Source organism: Palaemon carinicauda, chromosome 14, assembly GCF_036898095.1.
Source record: "Palaemon carinicauda isolate YSFRI2023 chromosome 14, ASM3689809v2, whole genome shotgun sequence".
Taxonomy (NCBI): domain Eukaryota; kingdom Metazoa; phylum Arthropoda; class Malacostraca; order Decapoda; family Palaemonidae; genus Palaemon; species Palaemon carinicauda.
The window spans coordinates 34,939,523-34,961,715 of record NC_090738.1 but is presented as its reverse complement, the minus strand read 5'-3'; the positions used below and the strand labels follow the sequence as shown (position 1 = coordinate 34,961,715).

At 43.9% G+C, this 22,193-nt stretch overlaps 1 protein-coding gene across 5 annotated transcripts in view; it reads right to left on the bottom strand.

The window, feature by feature from the left end:
* The window catches only part of pds5 (cohesin associated factor B pds5), a 180,145-nt gene that overhangs the window by 18,663 nt on the left and 139,289 nt on the right, over positions 1 to 22,193 (bottom strand). For 4 of the 5 annotated variants that reach the window (XM_068386964.1, XM_068386967.1, XM_068386966.1 and 1 more), the window contains exons 21-22: positions 20,449 to 20,600; positions 5,866 to 5,919 (exon numbers count right to left, since the gene is read on the bottom strand). In XM_068386964.1, coding sequence (XP_068243065.1) covers positions 5,866 to 5,919; positions 20,449 to 20,600 — 206 coding nt within the window. The remainder of the gene's footprint in view (positions 1 to 5,865; positions 5,920 to 20,448; positions 20,601 to 22,193) is intronic. The other variant, XM_068386968.1, reaches the window with a different exon arrangement.

The window sequence follows — 22,193 nt, the reverse complement described above, 5'->3', positions numbered from 1 at the left end:
TCCAGGGACATCATGAAGTCCCCTTCCCTCAAGGCTGCCAGTACCGACTTTGGCATGTCCATCTTGAAGGACGTCTTTCTGATGAACTTGTTCAGGGCCGAGAGGTCGATGACTGGTCTTCAACCCCGCCGTAGCTTTCTCCACCAGGAAGAGCCTGCTGTAAAACCCCGGGGACGATTCCCGGACGGGTTGCAGTGCACCTTTGTTCAACATGGCCGACACCTCCTCCTGCAAGGCTGCTCTCTTCATGTGATCCTTGGGGGCCAGCCACTCTGCCCAATGCTCGGGAAACAGAGGAGAAGGTTCCGTCAGGAAGGGATTCCTGTATCCCTCCCTGAGGACTGACACGGACCGTGGGTCCGCACCGTTGTCCCGCCATGCTTGCCAATGGTATTTGAGGCATCCCCCACCTGTGGCATGGGAAGGTGTAGGGGGCCTCTCTTCCTATCTCCTTCTGGGGAGACGGTTTGAGCGGCCTCGTCTCGAGCCCGAGTACTTTTGCCTAAAGGAGGCCAGGGGACTGATGCCAAAAAAAAAAAAAAAAGGGGGGGGGGGCCTCCTGTTTAGCTGGTGGCGTAGACGGGTAGATCACATCCAGACGGTCTCCTATGTGGAGGGCAGGGCGTCTTGTTGCTGGCTGCTTAGGCTCAGCCGAGTCCCTAAGTTTCCCCACTCTCTCCATGGTCTCTGCTACCGTCTGTAGAAGGAACAGGGTCTCACCCCACACCGGAGCATTCCGAAGGAACTTGGCCTCTCGCTCGTGGAGTCTACGAGGGAGCCTGTTCAGCACTGTCTCTCCTTCTCAAGATCCAGTTTGCTGTTTGCATCAAGGACTGGAATGTTAAGAATTTCATCGCCTTGCCCCCAGAGCGCATGAGCTCATGCAATAGGGCTTAATTCTCAAACACCGAGAGATCGTGGGAGAGGTGAAAGCCTGCTAACGTACATGCCCAGAGGTCCAACCAGGAGGCCACATTGATGATGTCCTTAGACGTGTCTTCTATCATAGTGGCCTCCGCCTGTGAGAAGACCACGGGGGCAGTAAGGATCCTGTCATCCATGCTGCCCTGGCTCAGAGCCGCAACGGCTTCTTCCATTGCTCAAGGCCCTGCAGGCAGCCCCTCCGGCACATAGAATTTCTTCTGGGTCCTAAACCCAGGCAGGAGCATGAAGCACCCTTGGGCCCTGAGGGAGTTCTTGTGTCCCAAGACAAAACGGTTGACGTGGTTCATGCCCAAGGACACGTCTGTAGCCACTGGTAGGGTCAAGGATGGATTTAGCTGTATACGGTTGTCCACCATCCTACCCAAACCCGAAAGCCAGGCCTGCTCCGAGAATGCTTTGGGCTCATCCAGTCTGTGGTGATGCCGTATAAGGGCTAAAACTTTCCTGTATGAGGATGCTTCATCAGGTGAGCAATCTCCAGCATCCACTACCACTTGATCCGCCATGTCGGCTCATTCCTTGATCATGGATGGATCCGTGGGGGCGGTCGTATCCCTGGCATCCGGCCGACTCGACGGAGCGGCTATCTCCATCACGGATGGAGCCCTCGGGGGGAAGGTACCCGTCATGGGCTTAACAACCCCCCCAACCCCCACGAAGAATCCATGGTGAATGACTGCCATGTTGTGCCAGCGGCTGCATCCGATGCCTGGATGGAGCCGGTGAGACGTTGGGTATGGGAACCATGCTGCTGGGCTGACCCAGCGGCTGCCTCCGCTGAATGAATGGAGCGGGTGACTTGCCGGGCAAGGGCAAAGGAAAGTTAGTGTGTGCCAACGGCTGCATCCGAAGCGTGGACGGAGCCAAAGTGACACTGGGCAAAGGCACGTTAGTGGCTCCAGCCATGTTTGACCTACAAGGGGGAAAACGGCTGCATCCGAAGCGTGGACGGAGCCAAAGTGACACTGGGCAAAGGCACGTTAGCGGCTCCAGCCATGTTTGACCTACAAGGGGGAAAAACTAACTTAAACAATTTTACCCTCTTCTTTTTGGAACTCTTCTTCTTCTTGCTCTTTTTCTTAGCAACTTTGGCCTTCTTCCTAGACGGGCCTAAGTTCGAGCTCGACTTCTTCCTCTTCGATTTCTTATTCTTTTTCTTTATCTCACAGTCGCTGGAGTCTTTGGAGGACGAGGTATCGTCCGAGGAAGATGAAGAAGAAGAGGAGCTATACAAGGACCCTGAATCCTCTGCCACCGACATGGGGGGCTTGCAATTGTGCTACTGGGGTGACGGGTTGCATAATATCAGGAGGTAGCGAAACAGAAGGCGCCGGAGGCGTGAGCAGTGACCCACGTGAGGCAAACTAGCCAGAAAACTCCTCGTCTTGCCGCATGGGTGACCTGAAGGGGGTCTTTGGCGCCGTCCACGCAATGAAATCCGGGTCAGAAGAGCACGTGGCTCGTCTTTTCCCGTCTTGGTCACCCCCTGAAGTCGCTGCACCTTAAAAACACTGCTAAGATGGTGGGGAAGGAGCTGGTGTCTCTGATCTCCCCACACCGGATCCTCACTTGAGACGGGTCCTGCGAGCACTAGAACCTCGTCTACCAAAAGCACTCCCGTAACAATAGCAGACTCCTCACTTGTCTGCGTAGGCACAATGCAATCGGGTTTATTAATATCAGACTCATGGGCAGCAATGGGCGGTTTCCCTGCAACGGACTTACCTCGTCCCCTACTCTGGGTAGGGGAAGGGGTACCGCTCTCAGAAGGAGCTGAAGGAGACGTTATCGGAGAACCGAGACCAGGTTTCCTCGGTGACCACTTCGATGCCTTCTTCTTCTTGGTGCTGTGCAACGTCCATTGAAGTTCCGGCCAGGACTCACACTCCGGACACGTGGAAGCAGGCGAACACACTCTGCCTCGACACGTGGTGCACAACATGTGCGGATCGATGTTAACCTTAGAGAGCCATGCTACGCATGACTTACTGGCCATGGCACCGGGACAACGGCGTTGGGATTCCGTGAGGATAACCACGAGCAACACAAGTAAGGGATAGGAACGGGAAAACACAAAGGAAACACGTGGAACACAATGGTGGGTCGGACGGGATGTGAGAGAGAGCGGCGAGATGTTATCTACGTCGCGACCAGATGCTTACTGACGACAACGACCCAGTAGCGCACCCACGCGCTGACCCCGGGTCGCCTCAGGGCACGTATCCCTCCGCCACGGAGGGACCTGACAAAGGAAAACGGAGATAGGGGGGACTGTTCTAGGAAATCCTTGGATGGGTTCACCCTTGGCCCAGTCATATCGGCCCTGCAAAAGATTTAAGGTCAAGGCCCCAGGGAAACCGGAGGCGGTAAGCCAAGAGACACACGTTCATCCCTTACCTTTCCCCTTATCATCCTTCCCCTGGCCCTTAATCCCCGGCGTGAGCATGACTCAAGAGGCCCTGGCGGCCAGGATATACGTCTTCAGCAAGAAACACGTCTCAGAAGTATTGGTACAGAGGTAAGCCACTTAGTTTTTTGGGTAGTTTCCCCTATTTTCATTCAGTTTTCTAGTAGGGGGTCATCAGAACCTAGTCCCTAACTAGGTTCCTTTTTTTTTTTGTTGCCCACTCGTGCTCCCAACCTTCAGACCCTAGTCCCTGCAGGACACTCCCACCTCCTAAAGTTTAAGTCTCCTAAGAAAGTAGTTCTAGGTAAGTACTCTGTGTTGGAACAAATCACAAATTCTTAAGTAATTTGTATTTTTCCTAACATACTTACCTAGAACTACAGTACTTTCGGGTTATGGCCCGCCCATCCTTCCCCGAGGGTCCTGCAGGATTGAGGAGAACCCTTTTTTCAATGAAACTTACTGAGGAGCACGACCTGAGCTAGCACGCTCTCCAACCCCGGGTCGCCTCAGGGCGCGTATCACTCCGCCTGAGGTCACCCATAGAAAATGGGAATAGGGTAAACTACACACAATTCTTTAGTAGCCGCTGCCGATGCTTGGATGGAGCTGGTCGGGACGATGGCACGGGGAAATCCGTGGGGTTTAAGTACCCTGCCATGTCAGCGGCCGCCTCCGATGCTTGGATGGGGCTGACCGGGACGATGGCACGGCTGGCTCCATCACGGATGGAGCCGCCGGGACGGAGGTACCCGTCATGGGTGTGTCAACGGCCACCTCCAATGCTTGGATGGGGATGGCCGGGACGATGGAGCGGCTATCTCCATCACGGATTAAGCCACTGGGACGGAGGTAGCCGTCATGGGTCTACCCCCTCCCGGGGAAAATCCGTGGGGTTTAAGTACCCTGCAATGTCAGCGGCCGCCTCCGATGCTTAGATGGGGCTAGCCGGGACGATGGCATGGCTGGCTCCATCACGGATGGAGCCGCCGGGACGGGGGTAGCCGTCATGGGTGTGTCAGCGGCCACCTCCAATGCAGTTGTGGTGCTTTGCTTATTCTCTCGACCATTTTCCCTTCGTCGATTTGTCGAGTAGGTGAGCCCCCGAACCTTCCTTCGACGCATCCGTAAACAATAGGACTTCCGGAGGGTCGCGTGCGAAGGGCATCCCCTTCTCGGTGTTCATCCTGTCGTGCCACCACTGCAAGACTACCTTTGCTTCAGGGGAGACCAGAACCACCTTGTAGGGATTTCTCCCTTGGGTCCAGTTTTCCTTCAGGTTCCACAGTACAGCTCGTAGTTTGAGTCTCCCTTATGGCACTAACTTTTCTAAGGACACTAGGTGGCCCAGCAGCCTCTGCCAATCCTTGGCCCTCCTGGGTTGGTCCAACAGAAAGGGTTGCAGAACTCGTTCCAGGTTCTCCAATCTCTCCAACGAGGGGAAGGCTCTCACTAGTCGGGTGTCCAGGACCATCCCCAAGTAGGTCATCCTGGTGGAGAACTCAGTTGGGACTTCTCTAAGTTGACTGTGATACCAAAATTCTTGATCAGACACAGCATTGGAATTACTAATAGAAAATTTCTCTCAAACAGTAGATAGAATGTCATCTGAGACCCGTTAAGGCTAACACACACACTTCACAAATATCATGGACTGAATATTCTTACCCCTACATGGAAGGCTCATAGAATGAGAATTAAGACAATACTGTATATAGATGTGTAAAGTTGTCGCTAACACAAAAACATTCCAAGGAACTTAGTATGCACCAAGGCCATAGTAACATTTGGAATGTAAAAGCCGCAAGTTTGAGGAACTATCAATAAATATGTTTATGCGCTCCATGCGACAAGAACATCACCAGAAACTCAAAATAGTGTTGCTTTCTGGTAGTATCATGGGGATTTTGGACTATCATTTCATCCAAGGTAAATTATTTGCGTTAGATATTTCTTGTCGTGAAGATCGCACTTTGAGAGCATATGCAAAATGAATTTTAAGGAAGATTCACAAGGTACTGGATAATTTAGTATTACTGTATATTATTTCACTATCTAATTAGATTTTCCTATTCTTGTATCATCTAAAGTCTAAATACATTCAGCATGAACTAACTGTATATGTATTGGACTTCAAAATAAGTGATTCCCAAATAATCCATCATTGAATCGACACTTTCCTCCTATCTGTTAAGAGTTGATATATTTAAGAATTTGACCTAAAGTAACTTTCATACTTTTATGTTTCTGATTAATTTATTATATCGTTTCTAATGTATGTGTAATTAAAAGTTTTTTATCATAATTTATTTCCTCATGATAATGACTATTACCCTTGACTATAGCATGCAATCTTACCCCAATAATATTAATCACTTGTGTAGCCCACAATAATATTATGTGTATGCATCAGCTTACTGCATGAAAGTATATTATTTTTCTTTATTTATAAGGAATTTCAATGTTCATTAGCCTCATAATCTGTAAAATTAAACCAAATTCTTGTATTTTACCTTAACTTCACTCATAACAGGCAAATCTATGCTGCTGTTGGCTGTTGTGGGTTCCTTGAGTAGCATGAAAAGTAAAAGATGATCAAAGTAGTCTTGGTATACTTTTGCTTTGTGAAAAAATACTTACTCTCAACCAAAAAAAAAAAGTTTGATGAAATAAACCTGGGATCTTCTGGTTCATTATTTGTAGTTCAATATATTTACATATATTATCTTGAAAATGATATTATTGTATCAAATTTGTACCTAGACCAAATACTCTAAAAATTACTAGAGCAGAACAAAGATTTCTCATCCCAGGAAATCACTGATAGTATTCAGTTTGGACCAAACACCAAATTAGGAATAAGGAACTTAGAATGAAATTTCAGAACATAGGATATGAAGATTATCATCAAATTCTCCATTTCCACTCTTATAACTATTACAGCTTTGGATAAACTGCAGGAATAATGTATCCACATAGTTATAATGACAAATAAAATTAAAAAGGTAAATTAGAAGTTGCAAAACTCCATTGTTGTGATTAGGAAAGTCCCCCTTATAATAGTTTTACACATTTCCTTTCACAATTATTAGAAAACAATTAGCAGTTACCCAAATACCCTGCCAAAGCTTCATTTAATTCATAAACAGCTAAATAACTATCATAACCAATAATAAATAGATTAAGTAGACCAGCAAGTTGATATACAGTAAACACTCATAAGGTTGAATTGAAATGTTCTTTCTTAATAACTACATAATTCTATTTTAGAAAATCATATTCATAAAATAGTCCCAATTGGATCAAAAGGAAATGCTGAAGCACCTAATAAAGTTTCTTTGGAAGATCCACTCAATGAAAAATTAATGGCCATTAAAAAACTACTGTCTGTTATTTTGCATTCATGAATAGGATAAAATTAATTAACAGTACACACTCCTATATAAACATCACCACAATCAAATTAGTCTTAAAAATTTTATAAAATAAATAATTCCATAAAGGATTGAAGAGGAAGGACTGCAGATATGGCAGATAATCACAGATAAGGTTAGTTCCATTCCATCTGGTAACTTTCCCGCTATCTATATTTTCCATAATACCTATGAGAGCATGGTTTCGTCACATTTCCATATTTAAGATGGATTCATATAATTTGTGGAATAACCACTTAATCAGTTAGGTAAAAGGACTTGTGTAAATAATTCTGAAGCTTTTTAAAATAGCAATGGACTAGTGTTTTCTTCAAAGATGATAAAACAACATAACAAACTGACAGATTAAAATGTTAAATTACATATAGACTTGGATTCCCACTAAAAAGGGATTTTGACGAAGGAAAAATCTATTTCTGGGAAGAGGCCTGTGACGGCCGGTGAGAAAGGTCCTTCTTTGTACCTTTCCTAATATAAATCTTCCAAATATACTAGAGAAAGATAAAAGCATGGAATGCAGAGGTTACAACCCTCGCGCGAACACCTTGTAGGTGTCGTGTATTAAACAATGGCGTGCGAAAAACCACTATTCACAGGTTGTCTTCCATTTAGATAATCCCTTCATCAATGGGGAGAGCTGTGACAGGCCCTAGAGAACATAGTTTAACTACCCCACCGACACCTACCACGCACGCCCTCTAGGACATCCTTCTGTTTTTGGACTTGCGAGCAAGTTGAGTTTGTTTGGGCACAGTGTTTTTTCGAAGAGTTTCTCGTTATTTCAACATGACTGACGTTGCTACTTCACCCTTACCAATGTTAAGTACCATAGTTTGTTTTGGCAGCTTATTGCAGTACCGGGCATTTGTTCTGTTTCCAATATGGTGGTTTTTAGTTTTGGAAGCGATTGTCCTGCCGAGATATCGGCAGCCATTTTGGGTTATGTTCGCTTCGGTAAATTTTCTAGTTATTTTTGCCCATCTGGTACTCTGTCATCTAGGTTATATCACTTACGTTTTATGGCCTTTTGTGTTATCAGTAATTATTATTAGTTTTTACTACGGTATTTATTTGCTTGCAAGTCCAATTTGGACCTACGAAGAATAGCGATTTAAAGAAATCTAAATAAAATAATTCTCTGAAACGAACTAAACCTTGCACAAAATTCTATTTTTAATGAGTATGTTCATTGGTTTACCCATTCCCTTAAAAAAAGGGTAAAAAAAAAAGGGGGGGGGGGGGAAGCAGCAGCACTTGCACACGTAAAAGATGTCTGTCTCATAAATATTTTTTCTGACTAATTTTGCAATCCTGCAAATTTAGCAAAACAAAATTTGATATATACTTCTAAGTTTAAAAGTTCACCATGATAAAAAAAGTTACTGCTCTCAAATCAAGCTTATGTACTAAAGTTTACATAAGAAATAATTTCTTATCCAGTAATTCAAAAAATATGTACATAAAAACTATGAATAGCTACATGTGCAACTAATACTCCCATTATTACCAGCCTTCATTTACATTCATATGAATCTAAATTTCAGCCATTAACCATAGATGGAAAATTAGAATATGGCCTAATTTTTTAGGTAAAATTTAATTCTACTATGACCGCGGAGGTAGCAGCAGTAGGGGATTCAGCGTTATGAAGCTTCATCTGTGGTGGATAACTGGGGAGGGTGGGCTGTGGCACCCTAGCAGTACCAGCCGAACTCGGTTGAGTCCCTTGTTAGGCTGGGAGGAATGTAGAGAGGAGAGGTCCCCTTTTTTGTTTCATTTGTTTCATGTCGGCTACTCCCCAAAATTGGGGGAAGTGTCTTGGTGTATGTATGTATCCTTTTAATTGGTGTTAATTCTTGGTGTCTCTAACACGTTCTACAAATGTGTGTACCCACATGTACATTTATAAAAATCCATAATCATTATTGACAACTTAGTAAAGCACATGATTAGTAATACCTGTCTACATCAGGCAGACATACATCCATTCTGACTTTTCATGTTCAGTATGTGAATAGGGAATCGATGAGTCACTTTATAAGGGGAAAGTCTGACCCACATCGAAAATAATGATGTGGGACGGGGTATTACTGTATAGTATGATACAAGTTCATTTTAAACTAACAGTTATTTGACAAGATATTGCTTCATGTCAGACTCCCCTTCAGTTCATTATGAAAAAAATCACTTTTATAATAGATAAGCAAAGGATTGAACTAAACTGAACTATAATAGGGAAATTATATCTATTCAACTTCCTAATATGTTAGCTGGTATGGCATCACATAACATTTTTGTTTCTTCTTCTTCTTCTTCTGTCTACATTTTTTCCCACTTCTATGTGGGGTCGATATTTCTGGTCAGGTTTCTCTATCTACCTCTGTCCCACACTTCATCACCGGTTAATCCCTTTGATCGAAGTTCATACTTGATACAATCCATCCACTTTCGCTTTGGTCTCCCTCTCCTTCTCGTTCCCTGTACCTCCATTTCCATCACTCTCCTCCCAATATACTGTTCATCTCTTCTCATGACATGACCATACCACCTCAGTCTACTTTCTTGGATCTTATCTGATAGTTTTCCAACTCCTGTGGTACCCCTAATTACCTCATTCCGTATCTTATCTCTTCTTGTCACCCCACACATCCATCTCAATATTCTCACCTCTGCCACATCCATCATCTTCTCTTCTATCTTCTTTATTGCCCACGTCTCCGCTCCATACATCATTTCCGGTCTCACAACTGTCCTGTGTACTTTACCTTTCAACTTAACCCCTATTTTCCTGTCACATAGTACTCCACATACTTTTTTTCCAATTCTTCCATCCTGCTTGTATTCTGTGGTTTATTTCTGCCCCTAGATCACATCCTCCGCAACTGTTGATCCTAAATACTTGAAATTTTCAATTCTTTTCAATCTCTCCTTGTAAACTAACCTGCCCATTCTCGCCATTTTCCAATCTCAAATACTATCTTTTTTCTGCTGATCTTCAATCCTCTATTTTCCATTTCTCTTCTTCACTCCTCCAGTTTCTCTTCTACTACCTCTCACCTAGTGCTACACAGTATAACATCATCAGCAAAAAGCATATACCAAGGAAACTGATCTCTAATACCTTGTGTTACTACATCCATGACCAGATCAAATAGGTAAGGGCTCAATGCAGACCCCTGAAGTAGTCCCACATTTACTGGGAAACTTTCTGTTAGGGCTATACTGCTCCTAACATTTGCTTCTGACCTTTCGTACATATCTTGGGTGATTCTTACGTATTTCTCAGGGACTCCCTTTTCTCTCATACATCTCCACAGCTCCTGACGTGTTACTCGATCGTATGCCTTCTCCATGTCTATAAAGACCATATGTAATCGTTTTTGTTTCTCCCGATATTTTTCTATCTAGTCTGCCTCAAAGCAAATATTGCTTCTACAGTCCCTCTTCCAGGCATGAATCTAAATTGTTCCTCACAAATTGATGTTTCATCTCTCAGTCTCTTCTCAATGATCTTCTCCCATATTTTCATAGTATGGCTTATCAGCTTTATGCCTCTGTAGTTGCCACATTCCTGGATATCTCCCTTCCCCTTATAGATGGGAATGATTAGGCTTCTTCTCCATTCCTCTGGCATCTTTTCCTGATTGAAGATCTTCTGCGTCAGATCCCACAAGATATCTATGCCTTCCTCTCCAAGACTCTTCCATACCTCTACTGGTAAATTATCCGGTCCTGCAGCTTTACTATTATTCATCTTCTTTACTGCTTGTTCTACTTCTCTTCTAGTCATTTAAAATTAGAAACTTAATTGTATGGTTACCAAGGGCATTTAAAAAAAAACTCACTGGACTTCCTAATTTCATAAAAGAATCTTAGAACTAAGAGCAAAGTTTCCCTTCATAATTTGAATATCTATTTTGGCCAGCAACAATATAAACATACTTTTCCATATGAGGAACAGTGAGGCCTTTACACTCCGAACAATGATTTTCTAAATCACAATACTGGACCACGCCTTGAGACATATATTGTCTAATTACTTTACTAAAGGTCTAAGTTTATTGGAAGGGAAAAAACAGGAAATTTTTCCTTTTTAGGGGAAAATGATACAATCGAGCTTGAGAAAGAACATAAGGGGAGATTTATAGAAATAATATGGATTTTGAAAGCACCAACTAAAAGCTTAATGATTCTAAATTTAGCTTTACAAGAGCAGATGACAAAGGAAAAACACTTTCTTGAATTGACCCGTCAATGAGACAATAAGGTCTAGGAACCAGTAAGTCGGTATAGTAGACAACTCATCATTAATGAACTGAGTTGACACATTATGAATTGTAATAAATACATTATTCCCAGGTATATATATATAAGGCAAAAGGCTACAACTCTTATGCTCTGAGAATTTAAGCAGAGAATCCCACAACATAAAAGTGAGGCTTCTCAACAATGCCCAAAATGGAAAGCATTCTGTGAATAAGTCTCAAAGTCAAAAGCTTACTACCAAACAAGATCCTTCCACATAGCTAGTTCTTTATACTACCATGATAAAGGAATAAAAAAAATCACATCCAGGAGGGTTTCTTCCCTGTAGGAAATAAAATGTTAAAATAAAGCAATGATCATAATCACTGGCATTAAAGAGGAACTAAGGAAGACCTGGTTCTCAGCAGTTCATGCTCTAGGACTGAGATAGGACCCCTAGCCTTACCACACAATCATGTTTCACAACAATCCTGTGCCATGGCCATGTTAGCAGGTTTTTAAATGTTTAAAGGCTGATCATGAATGGCAGAGGAAAGGGATAGTGACATTGACCTATCAAGCAGGACAATGCCATACAGACTGCCCAAGCCCCCTCTCCACTCAAGCAAGGACCAGGGAGGGCCAGAAATGGCTTTTGATGACTCAGCAGATATACCTATAGGCTTCCCCAAAACCCCCATCCTTAGCTCACAAGGAGGCCAAGTTGCAGCGACCAAAGAAACTAACGAGTTTGAGCGGGACTCGAACCCCAGTCAGCGACGTTACGACATTGGTTTAACCCATCATGTTCTACAGTAGTTGTGCAAGTATTACAGATGTTAATAAGGAGTCATTCTTATTAGTAGCCCTGTTTAAGCAATAAGTAATGCTAGACATGCATGTACCCAAAATGGAACTTGAAAGGCTAGCAAAAGTAGCAGCTCTACTTCGGAAAGTTTACGGGCTAATGACCTTGCCAAAGAATAAGCTGTCATTGCTTAAAAGGTCTCGTTGCTAGTGCAAGGAATGTCTAATGCACGTGCATGAAAGTCAAGCCTCATGGAGGATCTGCATCTGATGTTATTCCTATGATTATTTTTTGTTAGATGAATGCAGACAAAGAAGATGATGAATGCTCATTAAAGACAAAGAAAAAAAGATCCTGTCAAAAGTATCTTCCCTGTTGTAGGCACCATATGTTTAGGCTTAAACAAGGGCATTATAATAGAGATGAGTTGTGTCTGCCCTAGACACATTCTAGAGTGTGGGATGAATTAGTCTTACCAGCTAAAATTACACAATACAGAAAATTAAGACATTCGTCGGTGACAAGCTATAGTAAGTACATAACTCAAGTAAATTAAAATGTCTATATCTTAGTGATCTTCAATGAGTGAATGTAGTCAATTTAATTATCTTAAAAGTATTTCATGAACTCATCAAAAAAAAGAGAGAGAGAGAGAGAGAGAGAGAGAGAGAGAGAGAGAGAGAGAGAGAGAGAGAGAGAGAGAGAGAGAGAGAGAGAGAGAAATATGAATTTAAAAGCAAAAAATTATTTTGACAAATATAAGCATTTAAAAAGAGCCAGTCATCAAAGTACGGAATATGATATTTTAATTATAAAATAAATTTTTGAATATACTTACCCGGTGAATATATAGCTGCAACTCTGTTGCTCGACAGACAAAAAACTGTACAAAAAAACTCGCCAGCGATCGCTATACAGGTTGCGGGTGTGCCCATCAGCGCCATCTGTCGGCCAGATACCAAGCTCTATGTAAACAAAGACTCAATTTTCTCCTCGTCCCACTGCGTCTCTATTGGGGAGGAAGGGAGGGTCATTTAATTTATATATTCACCGGGTAAGTATATTCAAAAATTTATTTTATAATTAAAATATCATTTTTAAATATTTAACTTAGCCGGTGAATATATAGCTGATTCACACCCAGGATGGTGGGTAGAGACCAGTAAAATATGTTTACATTTTATGAGCTAAGAGTTTTTATTTCATTTTAGAAGTTATCAAAATAACAAAAACAAAATAAATAGGTACCTGGTAAGGAAGTCGACTTGAACGATTACTCTGCCTTATAAGTACGTCTTCCTTACGGAGCCTCGCGATCCTCTTAGGATGCTGATAGACCCCTAGGAGCTGAAGTATCAAGGGCTGCAACCCATACAACAGGACCTCATCAAACCCCTAATCTGGGCGCTCTCAAGAAATTACTTTGACCACCCGCCAAATCAACCAGGATGCGAAAGGCTTCTTAGCCTTCCGGACAACCCATAAAAACAACATTAAAAACATTTCAAGAGACAGATTAAAAGGATATGGAATTAGGGAATTGTAGTGGTTGAGCCCTCACCCACTACTGCACTCGCTGCTACGAATGGTCCCAGTGTGTAGCAGTTCTCGTAAAGAGACTGGACATCCTTTAGATAAAAAGACGCGAACACTGACTTGCTTCTCCAATAGGTTGCGTCGATTATACTTCGCAGAGATCTATTTTGCTTAAAGGCCACGGAAGTTGCTACAGCTCTAACTTCGTGCGTCTTCACCTTAAGCAAAGCCCGGTCTTCCTCACTCAGATGTGAATGAGCTTCTCGTATTAACAATCTGATAAAGTATGATAAAGCATTCTTTGACATAGGCAAAGATGGTTTCTTAACTGAACACCATAAAGCTTCAGATTGGCCTCGTAAAGGTTTGGTACGCTTTAAATAGAACTTAAGAGCTCTAACAGGGCATAAGACTCTTTCTAGTTCATTGCCTACGATCTCCGATAAGCTGGGAATTTCGAAAGATTTAGGCCAAGGCCGAGAAGGCAGCTCATTTTTGGCTAGAAAACCAAGTTGCAGCGAACAGGTGGCTTTGTCTGACGAAAATCCGATGTTCTTGCTGAAGGCATGAATCTCACTGACTCTTTTAGCCGAGGCTAAGCATACCAGGAAAAGAGTCTTTAGAGTGAGATCTTTCAGGGAGGCTGATTGTAACGGCTCAAACCTGTCTGACATGAGGAATCTTAGCACCACGTCTAAATTCCATCCAGGGGTAGCCAAACGATGCTCCTTGGTGGTCTCAAAAGACTTAAGGAGGTCTTGAAGATCTTTATTGTTGGAAAGATCTAAGCCTCTATGCCGGAAGACCGATGCCAACATGCTTCTGTAGCCCTTGATAGTGGGAGCTGAAAGGGATCGTCCTTTTCTCAGGTATAAGAGAAAATCAGCTATTTGAGCTACAGAGGTACTGGTCGAGGATACAGAAACTGACTTGCACCAGTCTCGGAAGACTTCCCACTTCGACTGGTAGACTCTAATGGTGGACGCTCTCCTTGCTCTAGCAATCGCACTGGCTGCCTCCTTCGAAAAGCCTCTAGCTCTCGAGAGTCTTTCGATAGTCTGAAGGCAGTCAGACGAAGAGCGAGGAGGCTTTGGTGTACCTTCTTTACGTGAGGCTGACGTAGAAGGTCCACCCTTAGAGGAAGACTTCTGGGAACGTCTACTAGCCATCGAAGTACCTCGGTGAACCATTCTCTCGCGGGCCAGAGAGGAGCAACTAACGTCAACCTTGTCCTTTCGTGAGAGGCGAACTTCTGCAGTACCTTGTTGACAATCTTGAACGGTGGGAATGCGTAGAGATCCAGATGTGACCAATCTAGGAGGAAGGCATCTATATGTATTGCTGCTGGGTCCGGGACTGGGGAGCAATAGATTGGAAGCCTCTTGGTCAGCGAGGTTGCAAAGAGATCTATGGTTGGTTGGCCCCAAGTGGCCCAAAGTCTCTTGCACACATCCTTGTGGAGGGTCCATTCTGTTGGAATTACTTGCCCTTTCCGACTGAGACAATCTGCTATGACATTCAAGTTGCCTTGGATGAACCTCGTTACTAGGGAGATGTCTTGACCTTTTGACCAGATGAGCAGGTCCCTTGCGATCTCGTACAACGTCAGTGAGTGGTTACCCCCTTGTTTGGAGATGTACGCCAAGGCCGTGGTGTTGTCTGAGTTCACTTCCACCACTTTGCCTCGAAGGAGAGACTTGAAGCTTTTCAAGGCCAGATGTACTGCCAACAGCTCCTTGCAGTTGATATGCATGCTCCTCTGACTCGAGTTCCACAGTCCTGAGCATTCCCGACCTTCTAGTGTCGCGCCCCAGCCCACGTCCGATGCGTCCGAGAAGAGAACGTAGTTGGGAGTCTGAACAGCCAGGGGAAGACCATCTCTTAGGTTGATATTGTCCTTCCACCAAGTCAGACAAGACTTTATCTTTTCGGAAATCGGGATCGAGATCGCTTCTAGCGTCTTGTCCTTTTTCCAGTGAAAAGCTAGATGGTATTGAAGAAGACGGAGGTGTAGTCTTCCTAGTGACACAAATTGTTCCAGGGATGACAGCGTCCCTACCAGACTCATCCACAGCCTGACTGAGCAGCGTTCCTTCTTCAGCATGTTCTGGATGAATAACAGGGCTTGACTTATTCTGGGGGCCGACGGAAAAGCCCGAAAAGCTAGACTGTGAATCTCCATCCCTAAATACACAATAGTTTGGGATGGGACCAGTTACGACTTTTCCAAATTGACTAGGAGTCCCAATTCCTTGGTCAGATCTAGAGTCCACTTGAGATCCTTCAGACAGCGACGACTGGAAGAGGCTCTGAGAAGCCAGTCGTCCAAAAAAAAAAGGGAGGCTCGCATGTCCGATAAGTGGAGGAATTTGGCCACATTCCTCATCAGCCTCGTAAACACGAGAGGAGCTGTGCTTAGGCCAAAGCACAGGGCCCGAAACTGGTAGACCACATTTTCGAAAACGAATCTCAGAAAAGGTTGGGAGTCTGAGTGAATGGGGACGTGGAAGTAGGCGTCCCTTAGGTCTAGCGAGACCATCCAGTCTTCCCTTCTGACCGCTGCTAAGACTGACTTTGTGGTCTCCATGGAGAACTTCGTCTTTGTGACATTCAGAGCACTGACGTCTAGCACCAGTCTCCACCCTCCTGTCTTCTTGAAACTAGGAAGAGGCGGTTGTAGAATCCCGGTGATTGAAGGTCCGAGACTTTGACCACCGCTCCCTTCTCTACCAAAGAGACACTTCCAGTTTCAAGGCTTGTCTCTTTTCTTCCTCTCTGTACCTGGGAGAGAGATCGATGGGAGACGTTGCTAGAGGGGGTTTGCGTACAAAAGGGATTTTGTACCCCTCTCTGAGTAACTTCACAGATTGTGAATCTGCGGCTCTCCTCTCCCAGGCTTGCCAGAAGTTCTTGAGTCTGGCTCCCACTGCTGTCTGAAGTTGCGGGCAGTCAGACTCTGCCCTTAGAGGACTTGGATCCTTTCCTCTTCCCTCGCTTCCCTTCGGCACGAGCACCTCCTCTGCTGGAGGCTCTGCCACGAAAGGGCGGAATAAAGCGAGACGCTGGAGTGTCTATCCTCGTTCTAGCGGAAGATGAAGGCAAAGGGGGAGCTTTGCGAGCTGAGGACGCAACTAGATCGTGAGTGTCCTTCTGCACTAACGAAGCAGCAATTTCCTTTATCAAGACTTCTGGAAACAGGCACTTGGAAAGGGGAGCAAAGAGAAGCTCAGATCTCTGGCATGGTGTAACTCCAGCAGACAGGAACGAGCAGAGAGACTCTCGCTTTTTCAGGACTCCGGACGTGAATGAGGCAGCAAGCTCATTGGACCCATCACGGACGGCCTTGTCCATGCAGGACATAATGAGCACAGAAATCTCTTTATCTGTCGAAGAGAATTTCCTGCTCAGGGCTCCTATGCACCAGTCTAAAAAGTTAAAGACTTCAAAAGCCCTAAAGATCCCTTTCATAAGGTGGTCCAGGTCCGATGATGACCAACAAATCTTCGAGCGTCTCATGGCAAGGCGGCGGAGAGAGTCTACAAGACTTGAGAAGTCGCCCTGGGCAGAGGCAGGAACTCCCAAGCCGAGAACTTCTCCCGTGGCATACCAGACGCTCGATCTAGAAGAGAGTTTAGATGGGGGAAAGGCAAATGCTGTCTTCCCTAAACTCTTCTTGGACTCTAACCAGTCTCCTATCAGCCGCAAAGCTCTCTTAGACGAGCGTGCGAGGACGAGTCTAGTAAAGGCAGGTGCGGTAGAAGGCATGCCTAATACAAACTCTGACGGCGGAGAACGAGGAGCCACAGAAATAAACTGGTCAGGAAACAACTCTTTGAATACAGCCAAGACTTTTCTAAAGTCCAAAGATGGTTGAGTTGACTTAGGCTCATCCAGTTCTGACTGTTGATCGTCTTGTTGTTCAGCAACATCCTCATCAGAAAGTTCCTCATCCGAAAACTGATGAGGAAACGGCAACGGAGTGGGCAACGTCTGGTTCGCTGAGTCCGGTCGCACTGGTGCACGCGTAACGGAGCCGGACGCAACGTCATGGAACTGCTGCACAGCCTGTGAACTGTCAACAACCATGGGAGCGCGAGGACGCACAGCGTCCACCCGAGACTGTCTAGACCGACTGGGTTGAGCAGTGGAAACCACACCGGGTTGCGGAGGTTGACGCACCGCGTCAAAACAAGTCACCTCTGATGGTTGTTGAACGTCCTGAACGTCAACAACCACCTCCGTGCGTCGCTTAACGTCAACGTGCGGCTGGCAACCCACACTGCATCGCATCGGTGGAGGAACCACCTCAACTGGTAGACGCGAGAAGGTTACCTCAGCGTCAACAGGACGCACAACCGATCGCTTGGAAGGTTGTTGGCCAGAAGGTACGGTAGCAACCTTCTCCGCATGAAAGTCCTGCATCAAAGACGTAAGCTTGGACTGCATGTCTTGCAGCAAAGCCCATTTAGGGTCTACGGGAGCAGGTGCGGCGACAGACGGTGTTAGTGACTGAAGCGGTACCGTTTTGCCTCTCTTAGGCGGTGAGCAGTCATCAGATGACGGCAACGAGTCCGAACTGACCCAGTGGCTACAACCGGGACGTTGGACTTGTCCTGAAGGGACCGATTTACGTTTTAAAGGTCGTGAGACCTTGGTCCAAAGTTTCTTACGAGAAACACCTTCAGACGACGAGGTATAAATGGGCTCTCTCGTCTTACGTAGGTAGGGGCGATCTTGGGGAGATATGCCTGATACCATGGAGGGAACGTCTGTTCGCTGATTAAAGCCTCTCGAACCCATGCGTCGTGCGACATTGCTTCTCCCCTGGACTTGGGAGCTTGCAAGAGGTCCCGGACTAGGAGGACGACAGGCACGAACAGACGAACCCTCAAGCACAACACTGTTCACAACACTTTCACTTGGCACTTTATCACTTCCCGCGGCACTTTGGCACTTATGCTCCTTAACATCCGCCATGAGTTGATTGCGGTCACTTGCAAGGGACTCAACTCTCTCCCCCAGGGCATGGATGGCTTGCATCATGTCAGCCATCGATGGTTCCTGAGTGCTAGGAGGGGGGTTAGGAACAACCACTACAGGGGAAGGAATAGGTTGTGGGGCATGAGGAGAGGAAACATCAATAGACCTAGAAGAACTTCTCCTAATTCTATCTCTCTCTAGCCTGCGTGTGTACTTTTCAAATTCGATAAAATCGAATTCCGAAAGGCCCACGCACTCCTCACACCGATCTTCCAATTGACAGGTTTTACCCCGACAATTGGAACAAACAGTGTGAGGGTCGATAGAAGCCTTCGGAAGACGCCTAGAACAGTCCCTAGCATTGCATTTTCTAAACTTGGGAACTTCTGAAAGGTCAGCCATTTTGAATTGGTCAAGGGAAAATTCCAAAAAACGATCTAAGTCATCAACAATGAATCCGATACAAAAAAGAGTTCAAGGATTTATTTGAAGAAAAACCCTGCACAGCGAAAGCTCAAAACCAGAATATAGTGCTTCACCAAAGATGATGTGAAAAACTCCAGTTAGCAACAGCGAGTAAAGTACGTCTTGTCGACACGTCGACAGAGAGAAAATTGAGTCTTTGTTTACATAGAGCTTGGTATCTGGCCGACAGATGGCGCTGATGGGCACACCCGCAACCTGTATAGCGATCGCTGGCGAGTTTTTTTGTACAGTTTTTGTCTGTCGAGCAACAGAGTTGCAGCTATATATTCACCGGCTAAGTTAAATATTTAAAAAACCCCTTTTACCAGAAATCTGAATTTTTTGAGATGAGACTTATTACTGTATTCTCATGAAGATTGGGGGTTCTGTACATAGACCAAAGCACAGGTAGTTGAAATAATCTAAATCACAAAAACTGCCCAATCTGAGGAGGGCACACATAGACACTTAAAAAAAAAAAAAAAAAAATTACAAAATAGCTGCAGTGCATCCAAGTTAAGGTTATTACCATTAACCACCATATCTCAGTACTATACTAAGAAACCTACATTAAGTCTATTAAAAGGATAAAAAAATTTGAATTTTTTTAGTTTTAGGGTATACGTAGATATAAAACAAGGGTTTGAGAGAGAAGCCAGTATGAACATCAGGAGTTTCATAAAAATAACTACCTAGTCATGGAACAAACTACAGTATATACCTCCTTTATCATTGGATCTTATCAAAATAGTAAAATTTACAAGAAATCAAATAGCATGACATTATTCAAAACACAACTGTCAAGAAAATTAAGAAGTTACTATACATCCCTAGACCTTAAGCAATGGTACATCTTGGCTAATTTTCAATCAACAAGTTCATCAAACCTGTACCTCTAAGCATGTAATATAATAGATGCTAGTTAGTTTCACCGAGATAACTTGAATATGACGTAAATATAATCTCGTTCCTACTCACTTACAAAGGTGTTCATGTGAACCATAAAACCAGGACTTATGACGGGGACGTCATTGCATACACTCAGGTAAAAATTGCTCATGGCAGTCCATCATAGTCCTTGCTTATTATGTCCTGTTGCTGTTCTACATTCAAGTAAGATGTTGACAAAATCATTATGACCATTGATATAGCATAGGTGGCGAAGAGGATAGCAGTAATGAAGGCGTCAACATTACCTGATCCTAACTCCAGTTCCACATACTTCTAAAATGAATCTGAATGATCACCTTAATCCATATTCCTTTAACTCCTTATAATTTGTTGTGTCTCATAAGATTCAAAAATTCTAACTCAAAGGCCTGGTGGAGCTCTGTATGAAAGACAACACTGTCTTTTGTCTCATCTTCATCCTTTACTATTTTTTCCTAATCAATGCATCTTTTATTTTACATAATTTTGCTATGAGGAGTTAATATTCCTACTATTTTCATAAGGCACCTTAATTTTCCAACTTATGAGCATACAACATATAGAACTGTATTATATCGTGCAAACAATTAATATCCTTTGCAGTCCTATAATAGTAATAGTACTAGTTGATTAACCCCCTTAACTTCTAATTTCAACCTAAGTGTTTTATATCTAAAACATAAGGTACAAATTCTTACCGAAAGTCTGCTATCATTCCTTGGTTTCCCACCAGTTGCAGAAGGCTTCACTACGACCACTGTGTTGGAAGACTTCTTGGTTACACCTGTTAGGACTTTGGTAGAGCCTTTAGGAGCTGTTACTTGAAGCTCAGCGGGCAAATATGACTTAACTGAAATAAAAAGAGCCATTATTGGAATCTTTTCATCAAATAACTCTAATAGTAAGTTTTATAAATTTACAACTACAATATGGATAATAAATCTTATACTTGAGGCAATAACAAATCTAATTTTCTAATATCTAATTATTTTTCATAAAAACTCATTACCCTACATTGATGGCCTTCAAATAAACCAGCCTGTAGTATCCAATTTTACAGACAAAGGAAAAACAATGGTAGCTATGGGAATATCCCATTGGATTCCAATCCTCATCCTAATTTGTTGGACAGGAACTTACAGTCCATTAAACTTCTTATTCCTGATCTGGAAATTTATCTCTGGTACCATTGTTCAATTAGTTTGTTAGACATGTTCCATAAGATTTTTCATAATTCTGATTATCCTTTACATTCAGATCTTCCCTGATAGTACCATCCAGTTTGTAACACTAGGTATGCAGTTAATTCTAATAGTCAGGACTTCTCCATCATGAGGCTCATAATGCACAGTATTTTACAAGTTTTATTCCAGCTGTGACCAAGTTGTAGAATGATCTTCCTAATCAAGTAATTGAATTCGTTGAACTTCAAAAGTTAAAATTTGCAGCAAATATTTCTATGTTGAACAGGCTGACATAAACATAACAAATTTGGAAATAATTTGTATTTTTCCTAACATACAAACCTGGAGCTATTTATAGTGTATTACTTTCGGCAACGCTGAAAACCAGCCAAGACAATTTTAGTGAGGGATAATTACCCCATCCACAAGTTAGCGGGAGGGGGTTGGGGTAGACTGGCTACCCCGCTCACTCACACCTGTTGGTTGAGTAACCACTTTTGCTTTCTGGCAGGACTTCTAGGGGGACAGGGTGGCGGGCCAATTTGTATAAATAGCTCCAGTTTTGTGTGTTAGGAAAAATACAAATCATTTCCAAATTTGTTATTTGTTCCGACACAGATACAAACCTTCGCTATTTATAGGGTGACTTACTCTTAGGGAGGAAGTTCTACCAACAGGCCTTGGTCATGATCCGGGGTTCCCTCTAATTGATCTTTGATCTAATTAGTAGGAACCCTATCCTCGCTAAAATCAAAGTAGTTACAAGGTAACTCAATGATAGCAGCCTGCAGAAGCTTGTGTGAGAGAGACTCGTGGCTTGTCTTTATGTAGGAACTCGAGGATAAGCATGAGTTCTAAAACATATCCATTACCCTCCCTCACGAGGTATTGGTGACGTAACAAAGTATTTATTCATACTCAGGATGCACAAGGGAAATGAATCTTACCTGCACAGGAGTGAGGTCAGGCATGCTTCGGTCTTGCGGAGCTGTTTCCCCAGAGGGGGGGGGGGGGGGGGAAGGAAGGAGAAAGAAAGAAGGGAGCCAGACATTCTTTTCATTCACCCCAGACTAACCCGGGTAACCTCAGCCCTCAACCCTCTGCTACTTGTCCATCAAGGAGCCTGAGGCATTAGATCACTTGTTGTGCGGCCACCACAGGATCAATGGAGAAGGTTTCTATGCTCCGGTGGGTTACGTCTTTCAGGTAGTGGGCTGTGAAGGTCGTCTGACGCTTCCTCACGCCAGCTTGCAATACCT